General features: G+C 39.1%; 1 protein-coding gene across 3 annotated transcripts in view; it reads left to right on the top strand.

Annotated features, from left to right (window-relative positions):
- The window catches only part of CACNA1I (calcium voltage-gated channel subunit alpha1 I), a 411460-nt gene that overhangs the window by 390644 nt on the left and 5373 nt on the right, over positions 1-15443 (top strand). For 2 of the 3 annotated variants that reach the window (XM_060777091.2, XM_060777090.2), the window contains exons 31-36: positions 1626-1747; positions 2690-3004; positions 3632-3778; positions 9477-9590; positions 11036-11201; positions 12571-12767. In XM_060777091.2, coding sequence (XP_060633074.2) covers positions 1626-1747; positions 2690-3004; positions 3632-3778; positions 9477-9590; positions 11036-11201; positions 12571-12767 — 1061 coding nt within the window. The remainder of the gene's footprint in view (positions 1-1625; positions 1748-2689; positions 3005-3631; positions 3779-9476; positions 9591-11035; positions 11202-12570; positions 12768-15443) is intronic. The other variant, XM_060777092.2, reaches the window with a different exon arrangement.

The following is a 15443-nucleotide window of genomic DNA, read 5'->3' as shown; positions in this document are numbered from 1 at the left end:
TAGTGGGAAGTGATAACTTATCCCACCAGAATGCATCAGAAGTTTCTGTTTCTGAGTTTCTTGGCTCAGCAGCAGCAACAACAATGTTGTCTCTTCATTTTTTTTCCATGCACCATTGTGGACTTCAGTTTGTGGCTACTTTCATATATAGAATAATAAAGTGACTTGCATAAATTATTCTATGATTTGTTAAGAAAAAAACTGAATATTCCTAAATTTTAAATGATTTTATTTTAGAAATATACATCCCGATTGCAGAAATAACAGATCAAAAGATGGATAGAGTAAACTAACATTAATTTACTAATTTAATAGTACTATATATACTCGAGTATAAGCCTAGTTCTTCGCCCCTTTTTAGGCTGAAAAAGCCCCACTCAGCTTATACTCGGGTGAGGGTCCTGGTGGTAAGGTGTGGGGCTGAAAGAAGGGCTTCTTTCAGCCCCATGCCTTCCTTCAGCCCCATGCCTCCCTTATCTCTCTGCACAGCAATCCAGATCTCTTTCCTTTCCTCCTCTCTTGGTGCAGCATGTACCTTCCTCTCCTTCTCTCTCAGTGCCAGTCTTTCCCACTTTTCAGTATTCATATACACACAGCATTTCCCCCAAAATGTATAGTTTAAAAATATACTATGATGATTATTGGAAGGATACAAAAGCACATTTACATTGAAGAAGGTTAGAATAATGTTTTAATCAGAGCTGGGTGGTCTTACCTTAAATTACAGTTTTATGTAAATATTCAAAAACACTTAACCTACTGATTCCTCAATTAATGTGATTTCATTGCTTTCTATTTTTATTTTGAAATTTACCATTAGCTGCTGCATTTCCCACCCTTGGCTTATACTCAAGTCAATAAGTTTTTCCCAGATTTCTGTGGTAAAATTAGGTGCCTCGGCTTATATTCAGGTCATCTTATACTCGAGGATATACGGTATATGTTCCAACAATACGTTTTTGATTTATGAGGTCAAAAAATACTGTTTTTCCTAATGGATTATCACAGAGGTGTTACATAGACCTCGCTGTAGCACATGAACAAGTGTTAAATGAAGTTGTTGCTGGGAATTGGTTGTCCTTAAGTGGATTAGCAGTTCAGTCACTTACTTTGTCACTCTTGCTGGCTCTAACATCTGGCTCCAAAGTACTTGCTGACTACAGCCTCTGCATGCTAATAGTCCATTAATTTTAATAGGAAACGCAGAGGTGCCATTTTTGCAGGATAGGATCTAATGAAAATAGAGAAAAATGTTTTGATGCTTCCAAATGTAAGAATAGAACGACAACTGTTGGAAAGTAGTTTCTTTTCAGTAATGCAGAAATATAAGGCATTTTCTTCAAACCAAACAGTTTTGGAGATAATCAGATGTTGCTCATTTTGCCAATTCTGATGTTCTGTCAAATAACAGAATTGGCAAAATGTGTAAATAGAACTTTTTGAATCCTGCAGATACCATGCCCGGTGCCTGTGTGCAGGAAAGGTTCTTGAAACTATTCTCTAGAAATGTAGCCTTCCCAAGATCTGAAAAGGAGTATTGCAAAGAACTTGCTTTTCAGCTCTTGTCCTTCATTGGAAAGTAGTCATTTATTCTATTTTACATCCTTCACTTGCTTCTTTTGCAGTATGCAATGATGAGAATCCCTGTGAGGGCATGAGCCGTCATGCCACCTTTGAGAACTTTGGGATGGCTTTCCTCACACTTTTCCAGGTCTCCACTGGTGACAACTGGAATGGAATAATGAAGGTAACTTGGTCTACTGATGGAAATAATTTTTGTGCTTCAAGAAAAAAGTATGCTGAAATAGAAATGGAGTAACACTGCTTTGAAGTATGTGAGAGAGAAAGAGAGAGAGATTGCCAGGCAGCACTGAGGAATGTAATGCATTTGAAGCACAACAAGCAATGTGGATTTTGGGGGTTCTTAAAGTAGTTAATCTAAAATGCTTCTCACAAGGAGGGACAACCGAAGAAAAAAGTCCACTTGTAGGACATTGTTGGTATCCCATTGGTGACTGCCAATGTATTGTGTGAAATACAGAGACTAGTATGGAGATTGAGCTGTTACTGTGTGCTCCTACATCCTTGTGCCCTTTTTGATTGGCAATGATTTAGTCAGAAATGCAACATACATTTCTGCCAATCAAAATGAGCACATCACAATTCACATGGCAAGATGCATTGGCAACCTATTAGGTTCTGATGGTGTTATAACTTAAACAAATAATTGCTCTTTGAATAGAGTTAATATTGAAGCAATCAGCAATCTCTCGTCAAAATATTTTGAGACATAAAAAATAAATAAAAATCTTCGCAGCACTTCCCACTTTACATGCAGGACCAAAGATGTAGCACATTTTAGAGTTAAATGGGACTGGGTTTTCATTGATTTTCTGGAAAATTCCAATCATCTTGATAGATTTACTGTAGTTCCAGGAAACCAAAACAAGGGATAGGGAAGGGGAGTTCCATCTACAGAAATATTTAACCATTAGGAGTCCAAAGTCCTATGTACCATCTTTTTCTATGTATTTTGTCTGAGGAAGCAGATTCTGTTTGCATTTGTTACTTCAGCTTTTCCTCTCTTCCTCTTTCTCCATGTATGTGCATATGTGCTCGGGGTGTGTTTTCTGTTTGCTTTTCTTTGTTTGTTTGTTTTGTCCCTTTTTGGTCTAAATTACTTCTCAAGGACACACTACGTGACTGCACCCATGATGACCGGAGTTGCCTCAGCAACCTGCAGTTCATCTCGCCACTGTACTTTGTCAGCTTTGTGCTCACCGCCCAGTTTGTCCTCATCAATGTAGTAGTAGCTGTGCTCATGAAACATCTAGATGACAGCAACAAGGAAGCCCAAGAAGATGCAGAAATGGATGCTGAGATTGAGCTGGAGATGGCACATGGGATGTATCCCCATAGCTCACTGAACCCTGGACAAGATGGAGGAGGTGGAAGAATGGACCCCGAAGGACATCTGTGCATGGCATGCTTCTCTCCTGCCCAGGTAGGCAGGACTCTTTTTTTTCTGCTCATAGTAAAACTTTAGTACATTGATGTGAAGAGAAGAAGACCAGCATAGGTGACTATAGGGCCTGCCGATGGAAAACTTTGTGCTTTAAACTCCATAGGATTGACTGAATATTTTGGTACATTGACAGAACCTCCCAGTGCCAGAACTTAGAACAGCAAGTCAGATCTATATAAGCAGCATAAGACCAGAACTATATAAGACATTTGAGGAAAATGAGAAGGGATATTGCCAGGCAGAGCTAAGGAGCATTCATGTAGGTACATAAGGAAGAACGAGGGGTTCTGCAGAACGTGGCTGAGGAACACTTACATAGTCAAATAACATGTTTCATTAGTGCCTTTCTTCACATAATCAATTATAGCCCCAACATTTTACATCATCATACAGGGCTATATTCTGCCTCCTTTACTCCCCAATTCATAAGACCACATCTCTCTGATAGCCTTCTGGATTTAAATATGACTGTTTGCCGCAGGCAGAGATTACCTACATGAGTGGAGGCGGCAGAAGACAAACTTCAATTCACAAACACTGAAACAAACAAAAACCTGGAGTTCTTAAAATGATTTTTCCCATCCTCCCCCCTTTCTTGTCCCCTAGGAGAACTTATGGCTGGACAGTGTCTCTTTAATTATTAAGGACTCCTTCGACGGGGAGTTAATGATCATCGATAACCTATCGGGCTCCGTCTTCCATCATTACTCCTCGCCGGCCATGTGCGAGAAGTGTAACCATGACAAGCAAGAGGTAACCTGCGTGCGAGGTTATGGGAGGGGGACCCCCCACGTGTGTGAGAACACACCAGCACACCTATAGGCACACTGAGATCTGTTTGGGATAGTCTTTTGGTTGTAGATGACTTAGTTTTGTTACCAGAGTGCATTTGATAAGTGATGTCCTCAGTAGTAGTAAAGTATTGTTGGCAGAAGGATGAATGGAAGGACAGATGGACTAGCAAGAATGGCAGAAAAAGATATGGATGTGTAGAGATGAAGGAAGAATTGTTATCATAGATTATCAGTACTGGCCCCTTAGGGAAAGCAGTGCTTTGTTTTGTTCTTGGAAGACACAGGTTGAGGGAGGAATGCAATGTACAGTTTTTAAGGTTCTGTTATCAGTTCAGCAAGGATTTGGAATTACCCATGTAGCTTTTAGTATAGCTCTTCCTTTTAATTCCTAATTCAACTGAGAGGCTTTTGGCATTTTGTTCATCATGTGTTTGCTGGTATTGGTGCAGCACAGTTTCTGTAGGAAAAGAACTGTCTAAGTTAAAATCTATTTCAAACATGGTTTAAAGCAGCCAGCGACTATCTCAGCTCTGTCTAGCTATGAAAAGGGTTCAGGCTTTAGGATTAAAATTGCTAATGAAAGGCATGGGAAGTGGCTGCAATAGGGAAAAAATGGATTACTAATCTAGGTGTTAGTGGTTGTTGAAAATAACTATAGGTCAAGGAGATGTAATCTCATTCTTGCACAATCATCTGTTGTTTTTTCTCCAATTAATCCTAATGGTTTAGTTATATGGGTTTCAAAGATGCAGAGATTCCCAAGGGAATGTTCACAAATCAAGAGGCCATTGATAGACTACTGCCACATCTATCCAAATGGAGCTCTAAATTGACTCCCAGGGAGTACTAGATTTTGTTTATTTACAAAGACATTTTAACAGTAACTTTTAAAAGCTATAAAAACTTAATGTAAATAATTATTTCCAGAGTCTGGATTTGGCAAACCCTTAATCTTTGTGTTAGCATTTGTTAATACAGTATATGTATGCACATAATTTTGTGTTATGAACAGTACAGTCTTCTTAAAATTAAGAAAGAAACCATTCACATCAATTCATGATTCATTTATTACAACAACAGTATAGCATTCTAGAGAAAGTTGTATCAAGTCTTTAGTTAATCAAATCTTCAAGTGTATACTTAGTTTGACTTCATATTAATACCAATACTGTGCTTTACATGGAGATAATCTTAAAATTGAAATACTGTGGAAGGGTGTGCTATAATATTTGGCAGACAGTAAGAGGACGTTTCCTTGTGAGTGTGCCCTCAAAATATATGAGTATGCACTCAAAGTCAATCAAAGGGCCCTTCCACACAGCCATATAATCAAGAATATCAAGGCAGAAAATCCCACAATATCTGCTTTGAACTGGTTATCTGAGTCTACACTGTCATATATTCCAGTTCAAAGCAGATAATGTGGGATTTTATTCAGCTGTGTGTAAGAGGCCAAAGACATGAGAATGAAATGATTAGACTTGTGGCTCAAAAAATCTGCATTACACTTCAGAGATATACAGCTATTTTTTCTACATAAAGATAATCTCCATGCAAGATGGGAGTGCTATCTAATATCTAACCTTATCTGGTTTCCATTTAAAAATTGGTAATACCAGGAGCCCCTGGTGGCACAGTGGGTTAAACCCCTGTGCCGGCAGGACTGAAGACCGACAGGTCACAGGTTCGAATCCAGGGAGAGGCGGATGAACTCCCTCTATCAGCTCCAGCTCCTCATAGAGGGACATGAGAGAAGCCTCCCACAAGGATGATAAAAACATCAAATCATCCAGGCGTCTCCTGGGCAACGTCCTTGCAGACGGCCAATTCTCTCACACCAGGAGCGACTTGCAGTTTCTCAAGTCGTTCCTGACACGACAAAAAAAATTTTTTTTTAAATTAGTCAGTTATTTGAAATTGAAACCTGATCCAGTTTACACAAACAATCCCAAGCAGTTACTTGGGGTGCAAAATGTGTACAGCTTAGTCACATCAAAACTACGGGACCCATGAATATCTCTTATACGTTACATATCTGGTGATAAATAATAATTAGTGTACAAAAATCTTTATGTAAGAGCACTTATACATCGGTTCGATGAAACATCTCATCAAAACAACTATCTCTAGTGAGCTAATCCAGGCTTTGGTCATTAGTACTCATGATTTACCCATGCACGTGACTAGCTGCAGGTTTAGCAGAGTTCTTAAGTTCTTAACGCTCAGTTAGAAGGCTTTCATCCAAAAATGCATTAGGATGACTCAGAAATTTATAATGCATAAATAGCTCCATTAGGGCTTTTTAGCCTGATTAGGTTTTCTGTTGCTAAAAATTGATACTTTAATACCAGAACTTGAAAAGCTTTGTGCTCTGTTCCAAAAAGCAACATATGCCAACCATGCAGTAACGCATATATACGAGTGTCAAGAAAATCATCACTTTATAGCAAAGTGGCCAACAAGCAGCCTGAAAGCTGCATGTTGTTCCCTCCCCCAGGCTAATATTTTATTGTTGCTATTGTCATTATTAAAATAGGTCCACTAAAATTGGCAGTCTGTCACAGTTGCTGACAAAAGTGTACCAATTAAATTTCATGATGGCCACACTACCATTGTGTCCAGACTTTGATGGCAGCTCTAATTACACCAGGAAGTTCAGCAGCAAAATTACAGTGCAATTTTATCACCAGTAGTTTAGCTATTCTAAGGAGTTCAGTGTGCCCCCTGACCCCTTGGGTTGCCCAACTTGGCTTCATAGCATCAGAGCAGTTAGATGTGAACCCTAGGCTGGTGGCTGGCAACTGTCACAGGACCTTTGGAACCATTTCAGACATTCATTCAGCCAGTTTCTCACTAGAAGTGTATGCCTCCAGCCACTTCATTGTAGACGTTTTCAAAACAGTCATAAGAAACGTAGCATCAGGAGTGGCTCTAATCAACCAGAATGAAATCCTGCTCAGAATCCAATTAGCTGTGAAGCTCTTTAGGACAATACATATTGAAATTATTTTAAAACTCGATAAGAGTAGATTAGTACTTCGGCAATAGTTCTGTTAATCTCATTGGTATTTGCAGGACACTCAAATCTCCTCTTTTTGTGCCAGAATATACTAAAACTCAAATATTGCTGCATGGCAGGAAACTGGACTGGATGACTCTTGTGGTCTCTTCCAGTGTTATGTTTCTATGATTCTTTGAATAATACCTCAGCAAGTGAATTTTCTACATGGATAATCATGGCCACATTATTATTATTATTATTATTATTATTATTATTGTAGTTGTTGTTATTCTGCAATCCAAATGCTGGGCATCTTGCAGACTTCATGCACAAGACTATTTGTTAAATACAAGGTTATTCAAGCTATTTAATATTTTAATTATATTTTTCTTAATTTAAATTTTGTTCCAATACATTTTAATTATAACAAATATGTAGTTTTTAATTGCCTTTATGTAGGTCATTAATAGCTTTTGGACTTGTGTGAGGAGGGGAGGAATAGGAATACAGCATGCAAACAATAAGTATATTTCATGAGTTGGAATTGCAAAAAAAATATGAGAGAATGTTTGTCTTCTTAAAATTCAATTAATATTTTCATTCTCCAAGCACTAATACTATTTTTTACTGTTCAAAATAAAACTGGGTATGGAAAGCTTTAGGAAAGCCTGGTATTACATTTTCCAAGTCATACATTATCTCATCATACTCACCTCTTTGCTCTTTTTGTGGCATTACTCTAATTTCATAATCAGTCTTTATGTAGTCTACATATATGCTAGCAATTTGTATTGGTACGACATGGAATGGTTAATTAGCATCTCGTGGTATAGTCTGTCAACGCATAATGGAGAATAGTAGCTTTTAGCATAAACTTGTTCTCTATAATTGGTGAAGAGTTTCTTTTGTACTAAACCTCAAATGAAAAGGTTGTCTCTTCCTGCAAAGCAATAGTACAGCAAATTGCAATGTCTAGCACCTTTTAAAATATGGCTTTTTAAAAAGTTACAGGTCAGGAAAGGTTATCTTGAAGTTATTTTTGCATAGGGCCAGAATTAAGCGTATTTTGATATGTCCTTCACTTATGAGTTGACAAGACTCATTAGATGAGTGGTTTATGCAAAGATTATGTTTTCTTTATGTGTGTAGATATTGTGATCTAGTTGTGTTGTGTGTTGGTGTGGTGTTATTGTGGCTTTCCTTCCCTTTCCTATTTTACTGTTTAGATTATTGGTGGCATAGGCTAGAAAACATAGTCTACAATCCAGCACACTAATAAGCAGGCTTAAATCCTATTGCTCTTAAAAGGATGGTGCTCTAACCAGAGTAGTTCTTTGAATTGTTTCCATGGAAGTACTACGGTGTTAGTGCTATGAAGAATGCAGTCACTGTGTCCTTGTGCTGGATTACATCCTGATAGTAAATTATCCTTTTGGAAATCTGCTTCAGGCACATGAACTATCAGTCTGAAGGAGTCCTAACATATGGCACTGCCACTGATTCTGTTATACTTCCTGTCCAAAGCCATCAGCTCTCCATGCCATTTTTCGTCACTATTTTACATGCAATATATGCATACTGAGCTCTGCACAAACACAAAAATGTAAGGACCTTGCCTGAGGAGCCCTGCAAACTAGGTCAAAAGCATGTAGCTAAAATATAACCAGAAAAGATCAAATGCCAGAACGGATTAGTAGAACCTCTCTAAAAACCAGCACTATATTCTGAAGGGGAGGATACGTAGGTTGGATCATAAAACAAATAAGAAATTCACCCAAAGAATGAAAAGAAAAAACTAATCCAAGGAACCAAGAGTTAGGAGAGGTGGATAGTTTCTGATAGGAAGGGAGACTTCAAAATAAGAAAGAGTATCTCATTCACTGTAATGAAGACAGCAACGAAAGAAGAAAACCGGAAAGAGGAGCTATGACAGAAAATATAGAATGGCTCTTTAGTTCTTTCCTGGTGTTCTGGAATTAGGAAAAAACAGAAGCAAGATGCCTAGAAGGAGCTACATTAAGACAAGAACTGGTCAGCTGTATTTTCATCTGGACTGTCTAAAACATGGTTACAGTTGCTGGAATGAAGGCATCATCACTATCATCTGTTTGTCTGAGACATACTCTGTTATCCACAAAAAACATTATTTCACTTAACTCCAAGATAGACTCCATTCTCATTAGCCTGGGTAATTCTCCTCTCTCTACCACCAATGCAGATTCAAACCCAGTTACACCTAGAGTCATGGAGTCAAAACCTTCAAGGTTGGATTAAAAGATCTTCCTTCCTGATCAATGTGTTGATAAGAAGGACTTCAACTGAAAAACTGCATAAGAAATGTTTGTTCTTGCTCCTTTCCACCACTCAGGACCCTTCCACACAACCATATAACCCTGAACATCATGGCAGATAATCCACAATATCAGCTTTGAACTGGGTTATCTGAGTCCACACTGCCAAAGCAGATAATGTGTGATTTTATACAGCTGTGTGGAAGGGACCTCAAGAAACAATTCCACTGTATGCAGAATTGGGTTAGGACTCTTTAAAGCTCATGTGTGGTGTTTCTCCTTGTCTTTCCCATGTGACTGGTTGAGACGCAGAATTAAATTGTGTTTTGTTACAGCATAATCTTTCCCGCTCTTACTCACTGCAGGTTCAGCTGGCTGAAATGGAAGGCTTATCCCTTAACTCTGATAAGTCTTCTATCCTCCTTGGGGATGATGAAGATAACCAGAGTGGGGATCTGCCAAGCCCCAAGGAAACCAAGGTAAAGCATTCTGAGAGCTTGTCTGTATATGTATTCACAATCTTCCTTTGAAAAGCCATCAGCTTTCCTGGCAGCAGAATAAATTGAGGTTTCTCACTCACTGTCTCCAAATGTGTGGGCTTTGTTCTCATCTTTGCCACCAATGTAAGGATTTTCTCCTGTTCCAGCACCATAGTCGCCAACTATGGGAACATTCTATATGTCCTCATGGTTCCTATGTAATACATTGTTTTCTTTGATTCTAAGATGCCTTCAATCATAAGATGCACATAATTTCAGTACCACCAAAAAGTTGGTCTGTCCCTAAAGTAAAGGGAATGGATCTTTGTACTCAGTGCAGAAGAGCCAAGAAAGGAATGTAAGGATTGAGGCAGGTGGAGAAGGAACCCAGACACCTTTGTAGAATTCAGTACATTAGCAAAGTGCATAATAGTTTTTGTGTCTTGTCATGGACAAAAATGCAGAGGAGTCTGGAACAGCATCTTTCTACTTCAAGAACAATGTGGCTTGTATCAAGGCTGTTCTGCACACCTCTCCACCCACTGTACAGCCCTGACTTGGTTCGGTGCAAGTTCTTTCCCAAAGCGCAAAGCCTACCTCCAAGGACATCATTTTGGGACAGCTGAAAATGCCCAGGCATTTGCAATGAAGCTTTGAACAACATCTTACGTAGAGATCCCCTCCACTACTATTAAAAGTGGCAACAATGCTGAAACCACTGTATTCGATCATAAGGAGCATATTTTTAAGGAGATACTGTAACTGCATGTATGTTCAATAAAAACATTTTAATCATTCTCGTTAATTTTCGGACAGACCTAAAAAGAAAGTCAGGGAAAGCTGACATGAGTCTTTTGAACACATTGTTGGTAGAATTTATGGCAGCTAATGACAAGGTGTCACAAAAATAGGGTTCAAAAGTTGCCATGTGTTTCCACATGGCATAGTGGCTTCTGACTATAGTACAGGAACCTTCTTTCTGAGATGTTAAGGATAGGTAGATCCCTAAGGTTGGAGTAAAATTGCTAAAATATTGGTTGTGAGCAGAAGCTGTATAATCTCTTTTACTACCCTCTGATCCAAGCGTTATCATCCTCTGTTCCAAGCAATGCATCACTGTGCAGAGGCACCCGGCAATTTGACCTTTGTAATTTATCATGTGCCTCCTTTTTTATTGCGCTACTAAAGATGGTGCAGGGAAGGTTCTCAAATGAATTTACATCCTGATGCTGCTGCCCAAGCCCACACCTGCTTAGCTTCAGCCCTAGAAGGCTATACCATCAGGCCTCGGGAAGGCATATCCTCCAGATATTTGAAAGCAATACTAATCTTGCCAAATCATGAGTTATTTAAAGAATGAATGGGGTCCTGATTTACACTTTCCTTTTCTCATATCAGTGGATATATGTAAAATTTCAAAGAGCAAACATCTTTATTCCAACTAGGATGGTGAGGACAGCCCTAACTCCATGGGGGTTACACCTGTGGAGGAATGTCTCTTCCCTTTAACAAGTACAGATGCTCCTCCTGCTCCAGAAAGCTACCTTTGTGAAATGGAGAAAATCCCTTTCAGTCCAGTCCAGTCTTGGCTAACAAATGAGAGCAACCAAGGTAGGTGACAATAGCTCACATTTCAATGATACAATAGCAAAAGTTGGAATGCTATTTTTATATTGGATAAATGTCAGTAACACGTTCATTTTTATTATTTAAAAACAGTTCATTAATTTATAAAATGTATTCCATTTCTATATTTCATTCTGCTGCCAGTATCTTTACTGCTTTGCATTTTTCCAAGGACTCTGTGAAGGTAGAGTTGGTCCATTTCAATAAGAAAGTTAATGTTTAGCCAAATCACGCTTCATAGTAGAACAGGCTTTATCATAACTTTGGACACCTTTCTATGAAACCCCAAAGAATATGCCAAAAGAAAGGCATCCTGAAAATGATGGCAGGTCCTGTACTGTTGCTCAAGACCCATTTGGGCAGGAAGGGGGTGCCCATGTGAAGGCCAACTGTGTTCTCTCTGGAGTTGGCTGATATTCCTAGGGTAGATTTCCCTTTTCCTGACTACTCAGGGAAGACTAGACATACAGCAGTCGCAGTAATTTAGAGGTAAAAAGCGCCCTATAGGTAGGATGCATATACACTATTTTAGTGAGGCACCAGCACTTTTTGATACAGAAGGCTAAAGACCTTGCAAAAATACAATACCAGTCGTTCTATAGCATAGAACCATGACAGTTAAAGTTATGTCAAACTGCATTAGATGCACCCTGAGTCTCAGGATATATTAATAAAAGAACTCTCTCCTTGTAAAGTACTACACAGAGAGAAAGAAATGGATGCCTTCTGTATTGCTTCCAATGCTCACTACTGGAACAGGATGAGTAACTGTAGTAGAGTAGGGAGCCACAGAACTGCACTCCATGAAACCTTGCCAGACTATATTTTGAGGGTTTTTTGTCCCCAGATGCTGTCTAGGGGAGAAGAGTGTCATTTCACCATGTTTTGAGGGCTCTTTGGCTATTGCAGATCCAAGAGATGTCTTTTTTAACAACAGGAAGAGAGCATAAATCATTTCCTGTTTCAAAAACATATTTTTCCTCTGTTCACACCCCTAAAAGATGTTTTGAGAGTGAAATAGATTTCTGAAAATGTTTTGCAAAAAAAAGGACAAAGAGCTCTAAATGTAGTGGAAATGCTCTCCATTTCCCTTCACAGAGTTTTGAGAGCCTTTTTGGAGGGGAAAATTTGTTCTTTTTTTTTTCAAAACTAATTTTTCCTCAACCCCCAGTGAACCCTGGGGCTAAATGCAACCCATAGTGCACTTTATAAACCACTGCACCTGGGATGGAAAAGAGAATAGAAAGGTGTGGGCGAAATATGCAGAACCTGTAAAAACATATTTGAAAGCTAGTCTTTGACTTGTCGATTTCCTGTTAATTTATCTCATTCCCCCACCACACTATTTTGACAGATCCTCCCAGCCCCTTCTCTCCAGATGCATCTCATCCTCTGTTGCCTGTACCAGCAGAGCATTTCCTTCCAGCTGTTTCTGCCAGTCAGCCAAATCAGGAGGAAGCTCCCTGCCCAGAGACTCTCCCTAAAATCTCTCTGCAGGCTTCTTGGGCTTCACTACAATCTCAAAATGTGAACTGTTCACTTGTCCATCAGGTAAGGGTACCTACACTTACCACACTTCTATCTGTCCATAATCAAGTGCTTTAACATGTGAAAGTTAAGAGGAAAGAGGTGATCCTCATATATAGGATGATTTTTAACATGTAAACACCTTGCGTTACATGCACGGAAGTAGCAGAGGGGGTGGTATCTGTAATACTCCCACATTTTCTCACTGTGTCTTTCATTTTCCCCCATTGGGGGACAAATTATGCCTTACTGCAGAGTTCTTTTGAGAACATGCCCTTCATACTTTGGTAAATCAAGGCTGTGGGGTTAATTTTGAATAATTGAGTTGGAAGTGACATGCAAGGGCCATCCTATCCAACCGCTTGGCATCCAATCCACTCCTGACAGATGACCATCTAGCCATTGTTTAAAAACCTCCAGAGAAGAAGACTCACCATGCTCTAAGGCAACATATTCCACTGCCGAACAGTTCTTACCATCAGGGAGTTCTTCCTAATGTTTAGGTTCAATCTTTTTTCCTGTTGTTTAAATCCCTTGCCCACTGTCCTGCTCTCTAGAAACAAACTGGTTCCATCTTCAATGCAACAGCCTTTCAAATATTTAAACATGTCTATCAAGTCATCTCTTAGCCTTCTCCAGTCTAAACATTCAGCTCCATAAGAAACTCCTTGCAGGGCATAGTATCCAGACCTTTTCCCATTTTGATTTCCCTTCTCTGGACACTTCTATCTTTCCAATATTCTTGAACCGTGGTGCCCATAACTGGACACAGTATGCCAGGTAAGGTCTGGCCAGTTCTCCTCAAATCTAATGTTCCTCCTGGACAGATGTTATAATCTGCCAGACTATACACAAAAAGGTGAATTATGATGTTGTGGTATAAGTCAGACACAGCTCCGTAGCAGGCTAGGAGCAGGGCTGCAGAGACACAGATACAAGCTATCCCCCTTTCCTGTGCTAATTTCCCCAGGGAAAGGATGAGGACAGCAATGTCCTCCTTGGCAGGGGACTGGATGGAATCAAACCTGATCCAGCTGTCCATACTGCCCCAAAACCCCAGGGTACTAAAGCAGGGGAAAGATGGTTTAAAACAAAAAAAAAAAAACCAGGATACTCTAGAGAAACTACTAAGCATTGCAAAAACTGCCAACATTCATTCATGTTGAGGATGGCTTTTTGAGCCTGTGTAGACAAGTCCTAAGTGACCTAAATCCTTGCCTGGGCTTACCTGATTTCCCCATTCTTACGTGCTCAAATTATTATTCTAATTCTATCCCTGTGGACAGGTAATATATAAGAGCTACTGCATGCATTATAAAATTAATAATTTTGGTAAAGGCAAAAACTTGTGATAAGGAAAGGCGTTATCACCTTTTTCGTAGCCACTATTCCTCCTTCCCAAATATTTCTTCTTTCTTTACTATCTGGCTGGTTTTGCTGCCAAATGCATAGGTTTGTCTATTATTATTTGTCTTATGAACTGTTGAAGAAACTGCTCAATGAGAAAAGTTTACCATATTCAATACTTTCAAGTTTAGAAAAAGGACAGGTGAGAGAAATATGACAGGGATGGCAAAAGGTATGTATGATGTAGTGGAAATGGAGAGTGAGAAATGTTTGTCCTTCTCTCACTAGACTAGATCCTCAGGTGATCTATCAGAGCTAAATGGTGGGATAAGCTAGAGTAGGGGTCCTCAAACTAAGGCCCAGGGGCTGGGTACAGTCCTCCAAGGTCATCTACCCAGCCCTCGCTCAGGGTCAACCTAAACCTGAAATGACTTGAAGGCACACAACAACAACAATCCTGTCTCATCAGCCAAAAGCAGGCCCACACTTCCCATTGAAATACTAATAAGTTTATATTTGTTAAAATTGTTCTTCATTTTAATTATTGTATTGTTTTTAAGTGTGGTTTTTTTTTTTTTTGCACTACAAATAAGATATGTGCAGTGTGCATAGGAATTCATTCATGTTTTTTCAAATTATAATCCGGCCCTCCAACAGTTTGAAGGACTGTGACCTGGCCCTCTGTTTAAAAAGTCTGTGGATCCCTGAGCTAGAGAAAGTACAAAAAAGTACTCTTTCTCACAGGGCATATTTAAGTTATGTGATTCCCTATGGGATTCACTACCACATGATCAGAACCTAGAAATGTAAATTAAGATGACTGACATATAACATATTCTTTAAAAAAAAATCCCAATGCAGGATCCTAATATAAATGTTGCTGATTATATCAAATCCACAATGCTTTAAAAAGGGGGAGGGAAGTCAGAAGGTCCCAGTACCACAAATAGTAATATGTTACAAACATATTTACTTTTAATATGTTACTTCCAAGTTCTGCATGTGAACTCTGTACTCACAGGACCAGTGCCTTTGATTTTATTTAATGCGGCTCACAAAATATGTCATATCTAGGCATTTTCCAGATCCTTCTGCACATTTATATTGCACTAGAGGGCCTAACAGTCCCTAAAGAGGTGCCTTCTTTAGATATTTCCTAGGTCCTCCAGCATGACTCTGCAGTATGTTTATGTCAGATGTTGTTCATTCAGTAGGATTCACTGTTATCCATAATTTTTGCTAACCATCGTAAGTCTAGAAATGTATCCCCTGAAGATACTGGGGTCATACTTTAATGATGACTGCCAATTAAAATTGCTTCACAAGATGATTAAGCAAATTAGATTAGACAAA

The sequence above is a fragment of the Anolis sagrei genome, chromosome 5, assembly GCF_037176765.1.
Source record: "Anolis sagrei isolate rAnoSag1 chromosome 5, rAnoSag1.mat, whole genome shotgun sequence".
Taxonomy (NCBI): domain Eukaryota; kingdom Metazoa; phylum Chordata; class Lepidosauria; order Squamata; family Dactyloidae; genus Anolis; species Anolis sagrei.
The sequence above is the reverse complement of the archived record's forward strand: the minus strand, read 5'-3'. Positions and strand labels throughout refer to the sequence as shown.